At 41.6% G+C, this 22,968-nt stretch overlaps 1 protein-coding gene across 1 annotated transcript; it reads left to right on the top strand.

Annotated features, from left to right (window-relative positions):
- The first annotated feature begins 802 nt into the window (after positions 1 to 802).
- jade1 (jade family PHD finger 1) lies at positions 803 to 22,393 on the top strand. Its single transcript, XM_034195455.1, has 11 exons — positions 803 to 931; positions 7,078 to 7,185; positions 9,703 to 9,770; positions 10,658 to 10,815; positions 12,910 to 13,094; positions 14,782 to 14,993; positions 16,350 to 16,517; positions 16,883 to 16,999; positions 17,466 to 18,068; positions 18,578 to 18,695; positions 20,653 to 22,393. The coding sequence occupies exons 1-11, from the start codon at positions 835 to 837 to the stop codon at positions 21,693 to 21,695; spliced, it is 2,877 nt and encodes a 958-aa protein (XP_034051346.1). The 5' UTR covers positions 803 to 834; the 3' UTR covers positions 21,696 to 22,393.
- The last annotated feature ends 575 nt before the right edge of the window (positions 22,394 to 22,968 follow it).

Here is a 22,968-nt window from a genome sequence, read left to right as displayed (position 1 = left end):
ACTTCTGAGGGTTCTGAATGCAGCATGATTCATTACAGACTAGGACCTCTCTGCTCAGCATGCCGCTCTGGTTGGAGCGACATCTGTGCTATTTTGGCATTGTGGGATAGCTCGCCGGACTACTTTCGCCTGACCAAGAGCAGCATGAGAAGATGCTGCTGGACGAGTGAGTATTGACTTACGATCATTTAGGCATAAAAACACACGAGATACGCAGGTTCTTGTGCCAAATATACTCCTTCTGTTTTTGTTACCCATGAAAACGCAGCATTGTTTGGGATCTACCTTTTGCACATCAAGCACGTCGGCCGCGGGCGCGTACTAACACAGAATATACAAAAACTGTATAGTAGTTTGGATAAAACGAGAGCATCCACTTTTAGCTTGCCATACGCTAACAGTGGTGCTAGTGAGAGTGTGGACAGGGACTTCCTACTAAAAAAAACTCACTTCCTGAAAATGGGCTCATGGGATTTGTAGTTTTTTTTTTGAAGGCGTTAACGTTCACTAACATGGTAGACACTTGAAGAAAATGGTTTAAAAATAATAATTAGTTTCACTTCATTCGTATGTATGATTAGAAGCAGTTTAGCCTCGTTTATAACATAATGAAATAATATTTGGAGGTTTTATCATTTCATGGTTTACAGTTCTTGTGGAATATGATTACTTTGTACTGAGGACAAAATTGTATTTTTAATGTATGTCATCTTGTGACGGCTACGGGGCAGAAAAGCCCCGGTATAACAGGAACAACCCTGCCACCTGCTGGCGAAGTGGTGGTGTTGCAGCGTGGGCTGGGCACCCTCCCTCTATGTGTGCGCGTTAGTGTGTATGTGGAATGCGGGTCAAGCGGAATTCACGAGTCACGGCAAAAACTGCGCTTCACGTCCAAACTCACACACCGGCTCGCATCGGCCTGACGTGTTCTGTATGTACTGTGCACTTTATTTTTTACTCTCCGCCGGTGTGATTGTTGTGCCAGAGTGTCGTTACGGGGCATTTTGAAGTGTTTGCGGTCGCACGAGCTGTCCGTTAGGAAAACGCGACATCGTCATTTAAAATGGCGCCAAAGATTTAAGCTGAGCCAGTAGATCGCTGGTAAACCTCAAACACTGTAACCCTGCTGTTTAACATCACAACACTCTCAGTATTCACCATCAACGCTGATTGTAGGTCGTTACTTTCATGATACTAGTGGACCATAGCCTTTGATAAATATGTCTGCGGAGTTTAATAAGGGGCACCGCGGCTAACAACATTAGCAAACATTGGCTAACGGTACTATGCCAACAACTCAGTCGTTAGCTTTTAGCCGCTAGCGAGCACAAAACGGCAACTACGCTTTGAACAGCTGCGTTAATGCAAACTTTTCTACTGCATTTTTATGTAAGTATAGCCATTTGTCTGAACCCCTTACGTTAAATTAACCTTAGTAACCTGGAGTAGGGTCTTTTAAAAATAAAAATATTTAGTATTTAGCCGCCGGTTGTGGGTGGGCCGACGTATTGCATAACATTATACACAGGTTAGCCGTGAGGCTAATGTTAGTTGGAAGCTACACGTCAAAAGCCAATCGCGATGGGAATTAAATTGCATTTTACCCTTGTACGGTGGGCAGCCGTTTTGATGCATTAGCTCAAAGTTAGCGGCTAGCTAGCAGTTGAAGGGGCGTCGCACTTATCAAGGCTAGTTGTTAGCCGGCTAAATTAAATTATCATTTTTTTCCCAGTGCTTGCTGGCACCACAACCTGGAATGTTTCCATTTATGTGAAGTTTAGAGTTCTTGCTGATATTATTGTTGTTGTTATTATTATTGACGTTCCGTGCTCTTAAGTGCTTCTAGTGTTTATATCGATATCCCTTAGTATTTTTTTCTTAATATTGGGGAACGCCACAGTTGAGCTCAGTAATTCTTCAATAATATTAAGTTTTTTCCTTAAAATAAATAGAAAACCAAATATTAATAAAGCTAGCAGTTGGGAATGGGAAAAGGCAAAAGCCTGATTGTGTTTTGGAGCGTAAGCAATGCTTTTTGGCTGATGGAAGATAAGTATTGCGGTAAATGGAGTACAATATTTTTGTTGATATATTCTTGTTGAAAATATAATTTGTGGTTAAAGTTGTATTTATTTATTCTTTTTTAACTTGTTTATTTTTGTATTTAACCAAAATAAAATGCACATGCCAGGTGTATAAAATGCACCACAATACAAAAACCTGATAACATTGACAATAAAAATATAATGCAGTGCTAAAATACCCTTGACTGTATGAGCATTGTCTTCTTTATAATTTGCAGTTTTAAATTGGAATCCCAGTGCAAAGTGTGTGTGTATGACAAAAAGGACAATGCAACTGGTTTTAAGTGCATTGGACACTTTTGGGACTTTATTTGTTGTCTGGTTTTATCATTAGTCCTTTTTTTCTCTTTCTTTTCTCCAAGTACAGACTATCTATCTAGTTTTATTGCTGGGAGTTATTTTCTTTTATTGGGATTCTTTATAACTGTGTTTTATATCAATCAATCAATCAATTTTATTTATATAGCGCCAAATCACAACAAACAGTTGCCCCAAGGCGCTTTATATTGTAAGGCAAGGCCATACAATAATTATGTAAAACCCCAACGGTCAAAACGACCCCCTGTGAGCAAGCACTTGGCTACAGTGGGAAGGAAAAACTCCCTTTTAACAGGAAGAAACCTCCAGCAGAACCAGGCTCAGGGAGGGGCAGTCTTCTGCTGGGACTGGTTGGGGCTGAGGGAGAGAACCAGGAAAAAGACATGCTGTGGAGGGGAGCAGAGATCGATCACTATTGATTAAATGCAGAGTGGTGCATACAGAGCAAAAAGAGAAAGAAACAGTGCATCATGGGAACCCCCCAGCAGTCTACGTCTATAGCAGCATAACTAAGGGATGGTTCAGGGTCACCTGATCCAGCCCTAACTATAAGCTTTAGCAAAAAGGAAAGTTTTAAGCCTAATGTTAAAAGTAGAGAGGGTGTCTGTCTCCCTGATCTGAATTGGGAGCTGGTTCCACAGGAGAGGAGCCTGAAAGCTGAAGGCTCTGCCTCCCATTCTACTCTTACAAACCCTAGGAACTACAAGTAAGCCTGCAGTCTGAGAGCGAAGCGCTCTATTGGGGTGATATGGTACTACGAGGTCCCTAAGATAAGATGGGACCTGATTATTCAAAACCTTATAAGTAAGAAGAAGAATTTTAAATTCTATTCTAGAATTAACAGGAAGCCAATGAAGAGAGGCCAATATGGGTGAGATATGCTCTCTCCTTCTAGTCCCCGTTAGTACTCTAGCTGCAGCATTTTGAATTAACTGAAGGCTTTTTAGGGAACTTTTAGGACAACCTGATAATAATGAATTACAATAGTCCAGCCTAGAGGAAATAAATGCATGAATTAGTTTTTCAGCATCACTCTGAGACAAGACCTTTCTAATTTTAGAGATATTGCGTAAATGCAAAAAAGCAGTCCTACATATTTGTTTAATATGCGCTTTGAATGACATATCCTGATCAAAAATGACTCCAAGATTTCTCACAGTATTACTAGAGGTCAGGGTAATGCCATCCAGAGTAAGGATCTGGTTAGACACCATGTTTCTAAGATTTGTGGGGCCAAGTACAATAACTTCAGTTTTATCTGAGTTTAAAAGCAGGAAATTAGAGGTCATCCATGTCTTTATGTCTGTAAGACAATCCTGCAGTTTAGCTAATTGGTGTGTGTCCTCTGACTTCATGGATAGATAAAGCTGGGTATCATCTGCGTAACAATGAAAATTTAAGCAATACCGTCTAATAATACTGCCTAAGGGAAGCATGTATAAAGTGAATAAAATTGGTCCTAGTACAGAACCTTGTGGAACTCCATAATTAACTTTAGTCTGTGAAGAAGATTCCCCATTTACATGAACAAATTGTAATCTATTAGACAAATATGATTCAAACCACCGCAGCGCAGTGCCTTTAATACCTATGGCATGCTCTAATCTCTGTAATAAAATTTTATGGTCAACAGTATCAAAAGCAGCACTGAGGTCTAACAGAACAAGCACAGAGATGAGTCCACTGTCCGAGGCCATAAGAAGATCATGTGTAACCTTCACTAATGCTGTTTCTGTACTATGATGAATTCTAAAACCTGACTGAAACTCTTCAAATAGACCATTCCTCTGCAGATGATCAGTTAGCTGTTTTACAACTACCCTTTCAAGAATTTTTGAGAGAAAAGGAAGGTTGGAGATTGGCCTATAATTAGCTAAGATAGCTGGGTCAAGTGATGGCTTTTTAAGTAATGGTTTAATTACTGCCACATACCATTTTATATCTGTTTGTACTTTTTTGATTCTATTAAAATTTTAGTATTTGATATTGTTGACATTATTTCCAAACATTAGGTATCCACGAACTTGACATTATATATATAATGATATATATATATATATATATATATATATATATATATATATATATATATAGACAAATTTATTGCCAAGTAAGTTCACACATACAAGGAATTTGATCTGGTGTTATTGGTGCATAAACACAGACTCACACACTTATCTTCAACCGCTTAGTCCAGTCATTGGTTGCGGGGCGCTGGAGCCTATCCCAGCAGTCATAGAGCGCGAGGCGGGGTACACCCAGGACAGGACGCCAGTCTGTCGCAGAACCACAAACAAACACATTCACACCCATTCGCATACCTATGGACAATTTAAAGATTCCAGTCCACCTAACCTGCATGTCTTTGGATGTGGGAGGAAACCAGAGCACCCGGAGGAAACCCACAATGCAGGGATGACCAATCTATGCTTTATGGTAGTGTGGGGGTTTCTGGTATTGTTTGCGGATGTAAAAAAGAGTTTTTTGTGTTATGAGGTGTTGGTCCTGATAGACCAAAGCCTTTGCGATACTCAATGGCCATATGTGATGGCCTTGGGTAATTATAAAATACTGGTTACTGGACTCAAGGTGGTTCTGTGGTGTCATGGATGTGGTGAAGCACAGCATCAGTACATGCTCCCAGACCTGACTAAAATAAAAATGGGATGGAATTAATGTACAGTAATGAGAAAAAATATCCAAAATAGTTTAATAATGACAAAAATATAATACAATATTTAAATAAATAATGATAGGCATGGGAAGAGATCCAGTAATTTGACTTCATTGGGTTTTGTCAAATTTCTTTATTTTATTTTTGTAATCTAAAACCTTGTTTTTTTAGTGTTTGTAATAGAGAGAATTGAAGAAATAAACATAGAAAGGGCTGTGAGCCTAAAACATGTTAATATTAACAAGAGTTTAGGGATTTCTTTTTTCAGCATTTTTTTTTCATAAATTATTTTATAAACTGTGTCCTATTGTTGAAACTGGCAACAGGAGAACTGAAATTAGACCAAATTTCATAATTAGTTTAGACTGAATGAATACATATTTTTCATCAGCAACTCTATCGAAAGAACAAGCGTTATTGACATCCACATATCTGGAGATTATAGAATTTACAGGGTAGATTTTGTGTAAAGTCTTGAAAGGAAGTCCTTTGACCTCTGACAAAATTTCTCAGGTGACAGCAGCTCCCCTCCCCCTCCAAACTTTAAGTCAACCAAATCTAGTTCGAGTAAAATTTTCCTCTTGACGTGATTTTGCTTTTACTTTAAGATTTGACAAATGTTTATAATTACTTTTTTATTTTAAATTTATTTTTTGTCATGTATGTTAATCATTTGAAGTTGATTCATGAATCAGATATGTCATCAATTATGATTTGACATCACAGGTTTTATTATGTCCACCAAGCATGTAATAAAATCATTGCCATTTATTTATTTGTTTGTTTATCTGTCTGTTAGCAGGATTATGTCAAAACTACTGCACGGATTTTGACAAAATTTGCACCACAGATAGATGTTAGGGCATGGAAGACTCCAATGAATTTTGGAGGTGATGCAGATCCAGATTCTGGATCAAGATTTCACTTTATATAGGCTTTGAAGGATTGCGTCAAAACTGCTTCATAGATTCTCACCACATTTGCACCACAGATAGATATGAGGGCATGGAGGTGATCCGGATCCAGATTGGCTGACGTCAGATATCTCGGCTTGCTCTTGTTAGTTATGTCACTGTGTTGTTCTGGCTAGTTGTATGTGTACAAGAGTTCTTTTAAAAAGTAATAGACAGATTTTGACAAATTTTGTGGGATGTTTTTTAAGATTTCAAAAATGTAAAAAAAAAAAAAAAAAAATTTGAATTCCAGGATCTTTTTGAGGCAGCTAACTAGTGGGGTGAGAGTGTCTTGTGTACACAACTTGGAAAGCAGTTTCAGAGATTTTGATGAGAGTTTCTGTTGATGTGGTCCTTGTGTTATCTCTTCCAGTTGTTCACCAGTAGAGGGGAGCATTGTTGTAGTAACCCACATCACCAAGAATGCTGGAAATGAACTCAAATGTATTTCCACTATGCTTTTGCATTATGTTCCAGTTTTAAATCATTCCAGTGTTGCAGTTGACATGTTCTTGGTTGGATTTTAAGGATGCATTGTGTAAATGCAGAAAGAGTGCTGCGGTTTTTGTGACATCACTGTGTTGTTTCTGAATTTGCGTTTGGTTTTGTTTGCTGCATATTCAGGGATTAAAGTTTTCCATTGCTATGACAGAGTTCTGTCAGTTGGTCTGCAAAAAGGCAGGTTTCGCGCTGAGTCTTCCTGACGCAAAATCTTGGCTGGGCGCAAGATGTACGAGAGCACTGCGCTCATATAGCACAAACCTCTGCCAACACTAGTTTCCAAATTCCACAAATTTTTACCTTGGAATACAGATGAGAGTTTAACTCTGTCTGTGAGTCATAACCCAAGATAAATTGAGTTTGAGCAGTGAAGCTTCTAGAAATTTATCTGAGGTGAATGAGTAATTAAAAAATTATATGTGACGTTAGTGCTCTGCTGAAGATTATCAGTTGTTAGCTTTTAGCTGTAGGATGTTGAATCAATCACTGTCGAGCTGAGAGAACGTTTTTATATTCATAAATTGTTCGACCTATTGTATTTCTGCAGCTTCCATCAACTGTCTGGTTGTAACGTGTCTTCACATCGGAGCTCCACAGACAGACACGATGAAGAGAAGCAGGCACCCCAGCAGCAGTGACGACTCCGACAACGGAAGTAAGCAAAATGTATTATGTGCCGATTGATTTGGAGCACCAGAAGTAGGCCAACCTCCTCAATTTTACAAGCGTCAGATTGCAAGTTCTCCCACCACCAGTGCTTAAGATAATGGTTATTTATTATTTTTAAAATCTAGTTTGTCAAAAAAAAAGTCATGTTTTAGTTAGTCATGGACTTAGGGTTATCAGTTAGGCCCTGTGTTCACATAGCTTGTTCTTGTTTTTTTTTTTTTTTTTTTTTTTTTTTGTCCTGGTGGAAAATCACTGTGTGAGTGCTCACAGATACTTTCTTCCCAGCGGTTTCAGCCGGGCAGGAGTGCTCCTTGTGACGTATTTCTATGGCAACAGTAAACAGCTAACAACTACAAGGTCTGTGATTAAAGTAACGGACCTTATTTTTTTCAAAAACCATATGGATTTGAATCACGTATGATTACATCAGACATGCTTGAACCCTCGTGGGCATGCGAGAGTTTTTTCACACCTGTCGGTTACGTCATTCGCCTGTGGGCAGTCTTTGAGTGAGGAGTCGCCCACCCTCTCGTCGATTTTTTTCATTGTTTAGGAATGGCTCAGAGACTGCTGCTTTGTTTGATAAAAAAATTTTTCAAAACCTGTAAGGCACAACTGAGTGGACACCATTCGATAAATTCAGCTGGTTTTCGGTAAAAAACTTTAACGGCTGATGAGAGATTTTGGTCTGGTAGTGTCGCTTTAAGGACGGCCCACGGCACCTGACGGCGATGTGCGCTTCGAGGCGGTAGCGTCTCGCCGTTTCAAGTTGAAAACTTCCACATTTCAGGCTCTGTTGACCCAGTAAGTCGTCAGAGAACAGAGAACTTTCAGAAGAAGTCGGCATGAGGAGTTTATTCGGACATTCCATTGTTAGCGGACATTTTGTAATGAAAGAACGTGCGGGCAGAGTCAAATGTCGGGCCGGACCCGACCGCGGGGGGTCGCGACAGGAAAAACACCTCCGTTGGAAACCTTAACGGGCAAGTTGGAACATGCCCAAGCTGTTAAACAATTTCTCAGTTACTCACTTGTTGAAAGCCATCAAAAGCCGCCTGAATTTTACAAATGGTTTTCAACACGGAGGTGTTTTTCCTGTCGCGGCGCACACAGATTTGCCGAGTCGTCACGGAAACGACTCTGCGAATTTGCGCGCACGTCTTTCATTACAAAATGTCCTTAAACAGTGGAATGTCCGCATAAAGTCCTCATGCCGGCCTCTTCTGAATCTTCTCTGTTCTCTCACGACGTCCTGGGTGATTTAAGCCTTAAATTAGGATGTTTTCAGGTCGAAACAGGCCGACGACGGCGCCTGGATGTGCTGCACGACGTCCTGCTCTGTGGGAAGTCCTTACAGCAACAGAAACACCCCATAATCTCTCATCAGCCGTTAAACTTTTCACCGAAAACCAGCTTAATTTCTCGAATAGTGTCCACTTGGATATCCCTCACAGGTCCAGAAAAAATGTTGATAAAGCAACGCGCGCCGTCCGCAGCGGCTATTCAGACAAAGAGATTCCGACGGGCGGGGTGGAGCACTCCTCACTCAAGGCCTGCCCACAGGCGAATGACGTCACCGACACGCGTGAAAAAACTCACGCATGCGCACAAGGGTTCAAGCTTGTCTGACGTAAAAACATATGAATCAAATCCATTTATTTTTTGAAAAAAAAATAAAAACGACCGCTTTTTTCATCACAGACCTCGTACTTTATAATGTATGGTGACAAAATGCACACCCGGAGCAAAGAACCGAGCTCCGGGTGCTTCAGTTTGCGGTAGCAGATGATATTTTGTGTTAGAAATCCTCCTCTTGTTTGCCTGAACGGGTAGTGCAGCGACGTCACAATGTCTCCCTGAAAAGCTCAGAGATTGTCAATATGAAGTACTTTGAGTGGGCACAAAAAAAAGCAGTCCACTCTGGAAAAAAGATGGTGGATGCAGCATATTTTTTTTTTCCTTCTCTTTTTACTTTCTGGAGGAGGCTGCCTTCTGCTGCATATGCTCCATTCTTATTTAGAGTAATTTTGAGGGAGGGATGCTGGTGCCCGGAGAATTAAAAAAGGCTATACGGACATGGGCCATCACCAAACAGCCATTAAATTTTGGAATTCAGATTTTATTTGTCAGTTCCTGAAACTGTATCTTCTGCTTATTCCTGTCCTCACTAAATGCATAGTTCATGTTCGGGGTGGATAGAAGGTGAAAAGGTGGTGACAGATGGACAGAGATTAGGAAATGAAAAAACATGGCATACAGATGGAGAAATAGGAGATGCGTGGCTGCTTAAACACATCCAGTGTTGAATAATTCCAGAAACTGTTCACAGGTGGCTGGCTGAGGCTGTTCACACCTGACTTTGTTTATTAGCTGTAGGCAGAACAGGGAGGGGTGGAAAATGTGCAGAGCAGGGGTCCCTGAGGACCAGGACTGAGATCTGCAGCAGAAAGGTACAATGAAGAAATGCTGAGGCCCTTAATAGACTCTGCTGTTTCTCCTCCAGGTAATTCTTCCTGCTGGTCCCAGCATTCGTCACAGCCCAGAAGGGGCACTGGACAGAAACCCTCTGAGGTATGCCGGAATTCTTCAAATGTTGTAAGGTGTTTAGAAGGAAATGGTGTGATTGGCTGGACCATGATTGACTGACTGTGCACCGCAAGGACTGTGTAAAATTGTACAAACATACACTGTATTAGTGTTTTGTTTTGTTGCAATAATGAGAACTGCTCTGGAGAGCTGATATTGGACACTGTTTTGAACTTTGATGACAGTTTAAAAAATAATAGCATTTCAGGTGAATTCCATAGTCCTGCAATTATTGAACAAAAGATTCCATTAAGAATAAAATTCAAAGGAAGATTTTCAGTATTGATTCTTGACACATGTTCCAGTTTCCCAGCAAGTATTTTGTCTGACCTCTTCACAAAAATAGCTTTGCTCTCCCTGCATTTTGATTTTTTTTTTTCCCTAAGGTACCACCACAAAAAAAAATCTATATATATTTTTTGTTTTAACTGTGGATCTGAAGAGTCTTATTTCATTGTTTTATCGATGCAGTTGATTTGTTTTGCACTACCTTCTTTTTTGCCATGAAATAGAGATGGATGCTGATTTGGCATTAAATCACAACCTCCTACTACCACCTCTGTTCACAAATTTAACAATGTTCATCATACAGAGATGGAACACAACATGAGGCAAGAGGTTTTCTTATTTTAGGAGCTGTAACCAGATAATTTAGCATTCGTGCTTGACAAGAAACAAATGATGAAATCTCTTATTAAAATGGTCAGCTATTTCATATGGTTTGACTAACTATTGTATAATTAAGCTGAAATTGAAGTGGGAACTTTCTAGAGCCACGATCCATCACACTGCACAGATTACAGGCAGTGTGACAAGGCCATAATAACAGCAGCTGCAGTTTCATGTTTCTTGTGCTGTGGCTCTTGCTTCAGGTTTTCAGGACAGACTTGATTACCGCCATGAAGGTGCCCGACTCATACCAGTTAAACCATGATGACTATTACATTCTGGCAGACCCTTGGAGGCAGGAGTGGGAGAAAGGCGTTCAGGTCCCTGTTAGCCCCCAGTCCATCCCACAACCTGTTGCCAGGTAGGACCAACCCTCTGTGATTTCAGAAATGTGATGCTGATTGGTGACTTTGTAACAGCTGTTTGCACTGGTCAAACAACAGTTTGTCTACTATGAAGATCATAAACAAGCAAATTAAGAATAGCACTCAAAGTGCTTTATGGCCATGGGGCTTCTATGTGAGGTGGACACTAGTGGACCAGGAGCGATTCAGGTTCAGTGTTTTGGTTAAGGGCACTTTGCTTCAAATTGTTTGATAAATCTGTATTGTGATGAAAACATTAAAAATAACTTGTGCGTGTGAAGGGACAACAGCATGGCGCCATATAAAAGGAAACCCCTGCATGTTTCGGATGTGTTGTAACCTTCCTTTTCTCTCAAAAATTCTTGAAAGGGTAGTTGTAAAACAGCTAACTGATCATCTGCAGAGGAATGGTCTATTTGAAGGGTTTCAGTCAGGTTTTAGAATTCATCATAGTACAGAAACAGCATTAGTGAAGGTTACAAATGATCTTCTTATGGCCTCAGACAGTGGACTCATCTCTGCTTGTTCTGTTAGACCTCAGTGCAGCTTTTGATACTGTTGACCATAAAATTTTATTACAGAGATTAGAGCATGCCATAGGTATTAAAGGCACTGCGCTGCGGTGGTTTGAATCATATTTATCTAATAGATTACAGTTTGTTCATGTAAATGGGGGAATCTTCTTCACAGACTAAGGTTAATTATGGAGTTCCACAAGGTTCTGTGCTAGGACCAATTTTATTCACTTTATACATGCTTCCCTTAGGCAGTATTATTAGACGGCATTGCTTAAATTTTCATTGTTACGCAGATGATACCCAGCTTTATCTGTCCATGAAGCCAGAGGACACACACCAATTAGCTAACTGCAGGATTGTCTTACAGACATAAAGACATGGATGACCTCTAATTTCCTGCTTTTAAACTCAGATAAACTGAAGTTATTGTACTTGGCCCCACAAATCTTAGAAACATGGTGTCTAACCAGATCCTTACTCTGGATGGCATTACCCTGACCTCTAGTAATACTGTGAGAAATCTTGGAGTCATTTTTGATCAGGATATGTCATTCAATGCGCATATTAAACAAATATGTAGGACTGCTTTTTTGCATTTGCGCAATATCTCTAAAATTAGAAAGGTCTTGTCTCAGAGTGATGCTGAAAAACTAATTCATGCATTTATTTCCTCTAGGCTGGACTATTGTAATTCATTATTATCAGGTTGTCCTAAAAGTTCCCTGAAAAGCCTTCAGTTAATTCAAAATGCTGCAGCTAGAGTACTGACGGGGACTAGAAGGAGAGAGCATATCTCACCCATATTGGCCTCTCTTCATTGGCTTCCTGTTAATTATCGAATAGAATTTAAAATTCTTCTTCTTACTTATAAGGTTTTGAATAATCAGGTCCCATCTTATCTTAGGGACCTCGTAGTACCATATCACCCCAATAGAGCGCTTCGCTCTCAGACTGCAGGCTTACTTGTAGTTCCTAGGGTTTGTAAGAGTAGAATGGGAGGCAGAGCCTTCAGCTTTCAGGCTCCTCTCCTGTGGAACTAGCTCCCAATTCAGATCAGGGAGACAGACACCCTCTCTACTTTTAAGATTAGGCTTAAAACTTTCCTTTTTGCTAAAGCTTATAGTTAGGGCTGGATCAGGTGACCCTGAACCATCCCTTAGTTATGCTGCTATAGACTTAGACTGCTGGGGGGTTCCCATGATGCACTGAGTGTTTCTTTCTCTTTTTGCTCTGTATGCACCACTCTGCATTTAATCATTAGTGATTGATCTCTGCTCCCCTCCACAGCATGTCTTTTTCCTGGTTCTCTCCCTCAGCCCCAACCAGTCCCAGCAGAAGACTGCCCCTCCCTGAGCCTGGTTCTGCTGGAGGTTTCTTCCTGTTAAAAGGGAGTTTTTCCTTCCCACTGTCGCCAAGTGCTTGCTCACAGGGGGTCGTTTTGACCGTTGGGGTTTTTACGTAATTATTGTACGGCCTTGCCTTACAATATAAAGCGCCTTGGGGCAAGTGTTTGTTGTGATTTGGCGCTATATATATATAAAATTGATTGATTGAATTGATTGATTGTTATAGAGTGCTGGCAGAGAAAGGGAAGCAGGCCATGTTTGTCAGACCAAAGAAGCTGATTCGAACGTCGGGCACCGAGGCGCTGGGCTACGTGGACATCAGGACACTGGCAGAGGGGATGTGCCGCTACGACTTGAATGAAGAAGACGTGGCCTGGCTACAGATCATTAATGAAGAGTTCGCTGAATTGGGTGAGGCACCTGTGGGATGTTTGTACTGAGATTAATTTGTCTATTTTGTCTAATCATTGAGCTTTGATCCTGTTTATTTAAAAAAATTAAATTGTGAGTGCAGCTGTTGTTTGCTCAAAGCATAACTTACTTCTCTCATTAATGTTGTCAAAAGTAGTCATTTTCAATTCCAAACCTCAAAAAAGTGACTTTTTTCTGTACTGTGGTATGGAGACAAAATGTTTATTTCCTTTTGGGGTTTTTGTGACCACAATACCACCACACTGAGCATCTTTAGTGTATGAGGACTATGCTTTCAAGATGAGTCTGTGTTTTTCCTACCCTGTTTTTTTCTGATTTAGTTAAGATTTCATTTGCTAACATGTTTAGAAAATTTTTTAGTAATTTTTGTATGTGTAGTCATAGTGATAAAGTATCATTAAAGTTACAATAGAACATTGTTAGATTGTTTCGCACATGTGCACTGAGTACTATGCACGTTGCTCATGTAGATCATTTTGAGGCAGATTGCCTCAAAAACGATAATTTTTTTTCTCTCTGTTTGAGGTGCGGGTCCATCCACAGATGGGTGTGGTGTTTGCTTTGGAAACCCTCCTGTCCTGTGCACTGGCAACATTTCCTCTATATTGTTTTGTGAATTGTTTTGTAATTTGTGTCTGTAGCATGGCCCAAGCAGAGGGTCGCCCCTCTGAGTCTGGTCTGCTTGAAGTTTCTTCCTCAGAGGGTTTTTCCCCTTACCACTGTTGCCTGTGTGTTTGTTCTTGGGGTTGGTGAGGTTAGACTTTACTTGTGTGAAGCACCTTAAGGCAACTTTTTGTGATTTGGCGCTATGTAATTGAAAATTGCCAGGGCTGCAGTTTATAAACCAGCCTGTTAGGAGGCAAGCCGGATTAAGTTGTTTCATCCTGTTTTAGCACTTTTTTGGATTGTGGGCAATCATAGAACAGCACCCTGTGGAATAAGCTGCAAGACCTGCTACTTGTATGTGTTTTGGACGAATAGGCAATTCAGGCCCTCCATGCTGACAGCGGAGGTGGGAGGTCACACTTAAGGTACCTTGACGCACGAATGTGATCCGTGCCGTGGTACACAATCTGTGGTGCCAGGGAGTAAACTCGTAAACTGTATGCAGTTGCGTGCAAGTGCGCAAAGAAAATTGTGAAATGTTCAAAATCTTTGGCACGCATTAATTTTGTAAACTAGACATGACATTGAGCAACAATTCAAAACACTGTGTGTCACTGCGTCAGTGCTGTGCACCACAGCGCAGCTCATCTGAATGAATATGACAAGATGTTAGATCTATAATAAACATAGTTTTACAGATACTCAAAAGAATAAATGAAAATGCAACTCTTTTATCAAGCCATTACAATATAAATATTACAATTAATGGCCTTTGAGATGATTCCATATGCGTTTTTCACATCATGAAGTGCACGATGAACAGCTGCAGCCATAGAAAATTCCTCTTTGATTTTGAGTGATTAGAGGTGGTTTCATCAGCCAATTTCTGAGAGCAAATGATTAATCTGCAGTAAAATACTTCTAATGCACTGAGAAGAATCATGGTGTGAGGTGTCTGAGCTTAATGTTTTGCCCAAGGGAACTATTTATTTAAAATAAAAAAAAATTGGGGGAGGGACCTGAAATGAATCCAGGAATCATTTCCTCTGTGGCTTTTCAGGTATGCCACCATTGGATGAGATGACCATGGAACGGGTTTTAGAGGAGTTTGAGCACTGTTGCCATGACAACATGACCCACGCGATGGAGACAGAGGAGGGTCTTGGCATAGAGTATGATGAGGATGTGGTGTGTGATGTGTGCCAATCTCCTGACGGGGAGGACAACAACGAGATGGTCTTCTGTGACAAGTGCAATATCTGTGTTCACCAGGTCAGAGGTCAACACACCACTGACTCTTATATGATGAAAAACATCTGTTAAACTTTAACATGGTTTTCTGTTGATGCTGCATGAAGTGTAGTGTAGTGCGTTTGTTGTCTTCTGCCACTGTCTCAGTTTATGGGTGTGTAAAAATAAAAGCATCTGCTTGGGGCAGAATGCAGAAAAGACAAAAATCTCTGGCTTCGTTTTCGTTCTTCTGTGCAACCCAAAGTTAAACGCAAAGTGGCCTGAGTATTGCGTGCGTGTAACTTTGATCACGGACAAATTGGGGAGAGCTGACATTTGCCATTTGGTATGCTTATGTATTTTGGGTCAAGGATGAATGACGCCAAAACAGAAAGTTGATAGGACTAATATTTTTTGGAGAAACTACAGATATTAGCGAACAGTGGATGTTGATAATTACAAATTAAAATTAAAAATAATATTAATAATGATGATAACATTAAAAATTCCATAATTAACAGGAAATAAAAGGGTTGAGTTCTTCTAAAAACTGTTGAGGTCTAACGTTCTAAAAACATTCGGGACTCGCACGCCATTCCAACTCATTGTACAAGCTTTGCTTAATTTATTACCACCCATGAAAAATGTCAGCTACCTATTTTATAAACACTACCCAATCTAGAGCCCGTGGATCCCCACGGACAACGCGCTAGTAGAAATTATAAATATGCAAATTAATATTTTAAGACATATCTGCTCTGTGCTGAGGACTCGTTAGGGCTCACCCTCAAAAATTTATACCAAACACAACAGAGTTATGTGTCACCCTGCCAACTTTACGGAAAGAAGTTCAGTCAATACATGTACATGTTTTTGAAATGTGTCATGCTTCAAGTAAATCTGCCAATTAGTTAACACTGTAATATGAAATGGAACCAATTTCATTATTAACCTTTCCTGCTCGATAGCAGTGATTAAAGATTTCTGACTATTGGAACACTGAATTTACTCTGTTTCTCGTGATCTTTATGTGGCCGTGGCAAAGAAAATAAATTGAGGTCAGGGGTTACTGACTTAATTTGTTGCTGCTATGTTGTTTTTTAATCCCCGGTATGAAATACAGGGGGATATAGCCATCAGCATGTCCATTCATCTGTCTGTCCGTTTGCGGTTGTTGGCATGATCTCTCAAGAATCAGCTGACCAATTTCATTCAGATTTATCATAAGGGTGTACTTGGGTGATCTTCCCCCCCCCCCCCCCCCCCCGACACTTTATATTACTGATTTGTGGAGACGGGGGGGATATGTTATCTCCTGATAACAATTGTTTAGTTTTGTTTTTTTTGGTTCATGTCTTGAAGTTGAGATGTGAATTTGGCACATCGTTTCCTTGGCAGGCTTGTTACGGCATCCAGAAAGTTCCCAAAGGCAGCTGGCTGTGTCGGATATGTGCCCTTGGCATCCTGCCAAAGTGCCAGTTGTGTCCAAAGAAGGGCGGAGCCATGAAGCCAACCAGAAGTGGAACCAAGTGGGTCCACGTCAGCTGTGCCTTGTGGATTCCAGAGGTGAAAATAAACACAGTTTGTCCCTATGTTGTCATCATTCCGTATTAAAAAGCACAACCTTATGAATATGTATCTTGTACCTTTTTTTTCTTTTTATGTTGAACAGGGAATAGTTAGTTTAATTTAATTGTCCTGGGTGTATATTTTTATTTACTGTTTTCTGAGCAAACACTATTAATCTGTCAGTCAAACATAAACTGCTACGTGTGAAGCGTGGGGGGTGCCGCTGTGGATAAATCACTCTGGACATGTCTGTGATGATGTGGCTCTAAACACATCACATGTTGTCTTATTTGCATTTTTATATTCATCCACAACACCTAGTTTACTCAGAAGCCTGTTGTGTTTGTACTAAATCTGTGTAGGTGAGCATCGGGAATCCAGAGAAAATGGAACCGATCACCAATGTGTCCCATATTCCCAGCAACAGATGGTCCCTGATCTGCTGCCTGTGTAAAGAGAAAACTGGAGCTTGCATACAGGTAGAGTGACTGCAGGACACGCAGACACACAATTACACAATTATTTGTTGTTATACAAATGTTGTTCAGACACATTGCTGCAGTCAGATTTCAGTTTCCACAGCTGGATTGGTTTAATTTGCTAGCTTTGGAAAAGCCTCGTACCCTGTGAAATGCAGTGAGTGAATGAATGAATAGACAGATGAGTTCACCCGCTCCAGTTTAATACAGTAATATTGAAACAATAAGTGCTCTCATCTTAAACGTCTCCAAATTAGTGTAAAGAGCATAAAGTGATTGAACTTTGATCCAAGATTAATGCAAAAAGCAACCTTGTTTTTCTTCTGTGAAATACCACATTACACCTGTGTGTGTGTGTGTGGGGGGGGGGGGGGGGGGGGGGGGGGGGGGGGGGGGCTGAACAGGTTTCTGAATGTTTAATTGTGAAGTGAGTTTGTATTTTTGCTGTTTTAATTTCTAACTGTAGTGCTCAGCGAAAAACTGCCGCACTGCCTTCCATGTGACCTGTGGCCTCCACGCAAAGCTGGAAATGAACACCATTTTAACAGAGGAGGACGAAGTCAAGTTCAAATCCTATTGTCCCAAACACTCCGGGCATGAGGGCGGTGAGTCTAGGGATCAAGACTCAGGAGAGGAGGACAAGGATGGTGTCAGGGACAAGAAGGGAAAGAGGAGGGGCCGTGTGAGAGGAGAGGAAGACCTCAACTTCTCTTCCTTTCCACCTGCCTGCGTTGCTCCCCAGGAGGCGGACAGAGCTCCTAACAAGCCTGAGGAGGACAGCAGCCGTGAGGAAGAGAAGAGGGTCAACCTGCGTAAGATGAAGCTGCAACAGATGGAGGAGGAGTTCTACCAGTTTGTGCAGGTGGAGGAGGTGGCGAGTCACCTGAAGCTGCCGCTGGACTTGGTGGACTTTGTCTACCAGTACTGGAAACTGGAACGCAAAGCCAACTTCAACCAGCCGCTCCTCACTCCAAAGAAGGATGAGGAGGAGAGCCTAGCACGTCGTGAGCAGGAGGTGCTGCTGCGGAGGCTACAGCTCTTCACGCACCTTCGCCAGGACCTGGAGAGGGTAAGTTTGCATTTTAGTCGCTCCAGTGACTCGTGCTCTGTGGGTTCTGCAAAAATATGCATCCAGCGCCGAATTAATCCGCTTTTCTGAGGACACGAGTGCAGTGCAGCGCACCCAAGTGTAATGAAGACTGCGTGTTGAAAGGCTATAAAGTCCACTTGCTGTCCAGGCTGTGACCGTCCCCCCACAGCAAACAAACAACCTCTGTTATGTGTGCATATGTAACATAGCTGACTTGGTAGGAAGAGTAACACTCACCTATGCTGAATTTCAAACCAGTACAAACACACTGTTGGCCTGCCATATTGTTTTTCTGGGGGCACAGATTTAAAACCTTCAGACAAAGCAATCTGTTTTAAAACCTATATCCTTGTCATTCAGGACCTTGATGACTACAGGCACGTTGCTAACAGACTGTTTAGGTTCTGTTAGTTGACACACATCGTTATGGTTTCTGGAAGCTAACTGCCCTTTGACCTTTTTGTTTGTGCTGACCTGCTGTCGATCAGGTTCGTAATCTGACCTACATGGTGACTCGGCGGGAGAAGATGAAGCGCTCACTGTGGAGAGTCCAAGAGCAGATCTTCCAGCACCAAGTCCGAATGCTCAACCACGAGCTGCTGACCGGTGAGTCCACACAACCAGACTGAGGTTGAAGAACATGTCGCACTGAAATCATAACAACTTAGATTTAGGCTCCGTTCATTACTTTGTGCACTTCCGTAACCGGTCTCAAAGTATACGGCATTCGCAACAAACAGCTATGGAGACTGCCAAAAACAAAGTACTCGTGAATAGTCATTTTTCCAAGCATTTCCAATGGCGTTTATGTAGCTTTGAGGAAAATGTCCAGAGCCTAAAAAACGTATCCACATAAAGTGTCCTGATTTTGGAAAACTGTGTTGGAAAATACTTTACTTCCTTGTCGTGGCTGAAGAAACGTAGCATTTTAAAAGAAGTCCCTCGGTCTGCTCCTGGTGGATTTCAGCCTGAAACAGAGGGTGCCGGTGCTTTGTGCCACAACAAGAAAGTTAACTTATTTTAAAAGTTGAAAGAGTCATAGCACCTCATTCATTCACGTCGACGTTTATCACAGACATCAGTTGATTCTTCAGCATTCTGCACACCATGAAAATAAATCCCATGATCCACCAAGACAGCAATTAAATAAAAAATGGTAAATTACTGTGTTTGGCCTCCATGTGGAGGGGAGAGGCCACCACGTGGCGTACGTGTGCATGATTTACGTGTTCCACTTGCCAGACAAAAGGATTCTGCTTGCGGTGGAAATACAAATCAGACTTAACCGTTCTGAGTGGTACCATGTTGTGCAATACCGACCTGGACAGCTTGGTGGAAACAGGGCTGTCAGCATACGCTGGCTAAATCATCAAGGTGTGACAGCTGCACTTATTCGACGTATTCGGTGCATTTTTCATATGTTGGCATATGCTGGCTAACTTGTCAAGGGCTCTAAAGTCAGAGCCCTAAAGTCCACTCCATCAAAGAGGTTGTCTCTGTCCAATCATCTCAGCTATTTTGCCGTGCTCCCACGTCAGCTCCTCACAAAGTTCTCTCAGGATTCTGGCATGTTAAATATAAAGTCTCAGCAGTAAGTCAGCAGCGGATCTGTAATCCACTGCTTCTGCAGTGGCTCTGCTTGAAGCTTGAACCAACGAAGCCGTGCTCCGACCTGCTGCTTGGTTGGTTCTCTGCTTCGTTGCTTTTCAGAAGCGTCAAGTCCACTTCTTAACCCCTCTCAAAGCCATTTAAAGATGTCAATCATGAGTCACTTTTGTGGAGATTACAGTCACTAACTGGGACTCTTGTCTTGTTGGGGGCAAGAAACGAGAATCGTCCTCCGTTACGTTCGCACATCTCCAAATGCTGCACGGCTCTCTGCCGAGTCAAGTTAGAGTCTGGTCGGAATTAATAACTTCAAAGCAAATCGCTGTTTTAAATCAAATGATACCTCTGTCCAAACATCATAATACAAACAGCAAACCAAAACATTTTTCCTCCCAAAACGAGACGTCATCCGTTCTTTATGAATTACATCCTGATGTGCAGCACAGCCGGCTGAGCTCCGCTCAGAGTCTATGGAGTTACATTTGTGCCATTAATGTCTGAAAGTAAATGCTTTTGACAAAAAAAAAAAAAAAACTACAAATTTTATTTCTATTTATGTCCAGAGATCAAGGATCCAGTGACCAGTTTCATATTTATTTACTTTAAGACTCAATAAAATGTTGTTGACATAGAAAACCTCTAAAGCCTACTTTCAGTACACAGAAAATTCACAGGAGGTATTGATAATGACATCGATATCGATAAAATCCTATCAATACCCATCCATATGTACATGTGATTTCTTAATTTTTTATTTTTAATAAATTTGCAAAAATAATAATAAAAAAAGCTTGTCATTATAGAGTGTTGTGAGTAGACATTTGAGGGGGAAAATGAATTTACTTCATTTTGGAATAAGGCTGTAACATAAAATGTGGAAAAAAGTGAAGCGCTGTGAATACTTTCCGGATGCACCGTACCTCAGCAGAGACGTGACCTGAGCTTTGTGTTGCAGGAGATCCTTCAGCCAAGGATTTAGAGGAGCTCTTCTCTCTGGGCTGGTTGTTGTCTCAGGGCTCGCCGTCATGCTCTTCCTGGAGTCAGTCTGGACAGAAGAGCAAACGAGCATCCCTGAAGCAGGACAAGAGGAAAAGTGACAGGAAAAGCCTCTGTGACTCACCACACACTCACAAAAAAGACAGTCTCGCCAAACCACTAGAAATGAAGGATGCTAAGGGCTCCCGAGTGAAGCAGTCTGAGTTAGCTGAGGCCATGAACGAAGCCAAAGTTCCGAAATCTGAGACCAGCCAGGAGCTTCAGTCCCCAAAGCTTCAGAGGTCAGAAGCTCTTCAGGAAGTGATCATGGTCAAGCTACCCAAACCCGAGAACAGGAAAGGCTCAAGGAGGGAGGCCCCGGGGCCCGAACGGGAGGTAGACAGGGAAGGCGCGGTGTTGGCTCGACGGAAACGAGAAAACAGCCACGAGCAGGACGAGAAAAGAAGGAAGAAGAGTGAGGCGCCTGAAAGTTTTTCTAGTCACCTGAAGGAGCCCTTTGATTCCAAACACCTGGAGAAGACCGTGTCCATCAGGTTGGTCGACATCAGGAACACCGACTCCGAGGACTACTTCACAAATGAAGGCATGACCAGAAGATGCTCCGTCTCCTCAGACTCTTCCAGTAAGCTCAGCAAAGCCAGAGTGGTCACAGACGCCAAAGCCAACGGCTGGCTGAGGAAAGCAGAGGCCAACGGTTTGCAAACGGCTAGCTGCTCTGTGAGCGGGCAGCTGAAAGACTGGGGCAAGTTCAAGATCCCCAAGAGGAGCGACCGGCCCCAGGAAGCACTGGAGCAACGTAAGCCGCTGCTCAGACCGTTGACTAACACGTCGGAGCCGTCGTACCCCAGGACCCGGCTACGCACGGGGACAGAGAATGAGCCCGGCAGTGGTGAGGCGGAGCCCTGCTTGAAACGCTGCCACTCCCACCAGCTGAGGGGCGACTCATCCCTCAGCCGACGCTACGGATCCGACATCATCCGGCGAGGCCTGCTGGCTTCCTGATGGAGGAGAAAACGTTGACATAAGCTGCACTGTTGGTGGAAAAAGACATTTGCTCTTTGTATTTTTATTTTTCTGGAGAAATCTTTAAAATGCTTAGAAGTAAAACAGAGCTGATATTTATTTTTTATTTGTAACATATGTACAATGGGAAATACTTTACTTTTTACATTATTTACAGGTAGTTTTATTTTTTTCTCCATTTGAAGTTGAAAGATGTCAAGTTGCCACTTAATGCTCGCTCGGCTATTTACAAGCAAAAGCATCGACTCGAATAAGTTTGTTGCTTGGGACCATGAGGTTGCCAATTTGTTTTTGATGTTCCTGCTAAATGTGGGCATGAGTCAGCTGTGCTTTGTGGAGAAGCTGGAATGCTGATTAGATTTAGATTTAGCACTTGTCTTTGATGATTTGGTTAATAAAAACAAAATCAGAAGTTTGTCCTCAGTCACCCCAAAACATTTGTGAGTGAGGGACTTCAGTGTAAGTGAACTCAGATACCGTATCCCTCATGTGCCTAAATTTTATTTGAAACGTTTGCACTACGACGTGACGGCACAGGTGGGAGGAGAGTTATTTTTACACTGAAAAGGAGAGTGAGTTTTGTACCCTCAGCCGCTGCTGTTCTACTGTTATGCAAGAGGAATCATGTTTTTGTCTTTGTCTCAGAGAGGAATAAAAAAAAAACTGGAGGACTTCAATCTGAATCCTGTGATCAGTGGAGGGTTGTTGGTGTGAATCCTCAGAAGTGATGTTGAGCCTGACTATAAATCTGTTTTACACTTTAAAATCTGCAGAATGTTGAAATTATGGAATTAGTGATACGTTGGGTGTGTTTGTTTTTAAATGGCACAGAGTTAGAACGTTGCACACTGAAGCTGGAGAACATGGACCTAATTATTTCTGGTGAAAATTTTAGGTTGTGTACAAGTTATTTTTGGGTCCTATGAAGGTTTTTAGGAGTAAATTACAAACTCTTTTCAAACATTGTTTTTGAGAGGCGGCGGTCACCCAGGCTGGGATTTGATCTCATTGCAAGTTCTGTAACCCCCCAGAGTATTTTATACTTTAGTAGTGAGTCAGTCTGGTCAAAAACGGTTACAGAAAGATCTCCAGCTCAGCATGGAGTTGAGATTTGTGACTGCAAAGAAAACCAAAACATCTACATGACTAATTGCATCCACCAAGGATGTAATAAAATCATTGGCATTTATTTATTTGCCTGTCTCTTTTAGCAGGATTACGTCAAAACTACTGCACGGATTTTGTCAAAATT

Source organism: Thalassophryne amazonica, chromosome 19 (genome assembly GCF_902500255.1).
Source record: "Thalassophryne amazonica chromosome 19, fThaAma1.1, whole genome shotgun sequence".
Taxonomy (NCBI): domain Eukaryota; kingdom Metazoa; phylum Chordata; class Actinopteri; order Batrachoidiformes; family Batrachoididae; genus Thalassophryne; species Thalassophryne amazonica.
The sequence above is the reverse complement of the archived record's forward strand: the minus strand, read 5'-3'. Positions and strand labels throughout refer to the sequence as shown.

What these genes read in the sequence shown, in the direction of transcription:
- jade1 (XM_034195455.1), top strand. Translation starts at nt 835, where the DNA reads ATGTGGAATGCGGGTCAAGCGGAATTCACGAGTCACGGCAAAAACTGC. An exon ending in TGAAGAGTTCGCTGAATTGG is followed by an intron (nt 13,095 to 14,781) that starts GTGAGGCACCTG and finishes GTGGCTTTTCAG; the next exon opens with GTATGCCACCATTGGATGAG. An exon ending in CAACCACGAGCTGCTGACCG is followed by an intron (nt 18,696 to 20,652) that starts GTGAGTCCACAC and finishes TTTGTGTTGCAG; the next exon opens with GAGATCCTTCAGCCAAGGAT.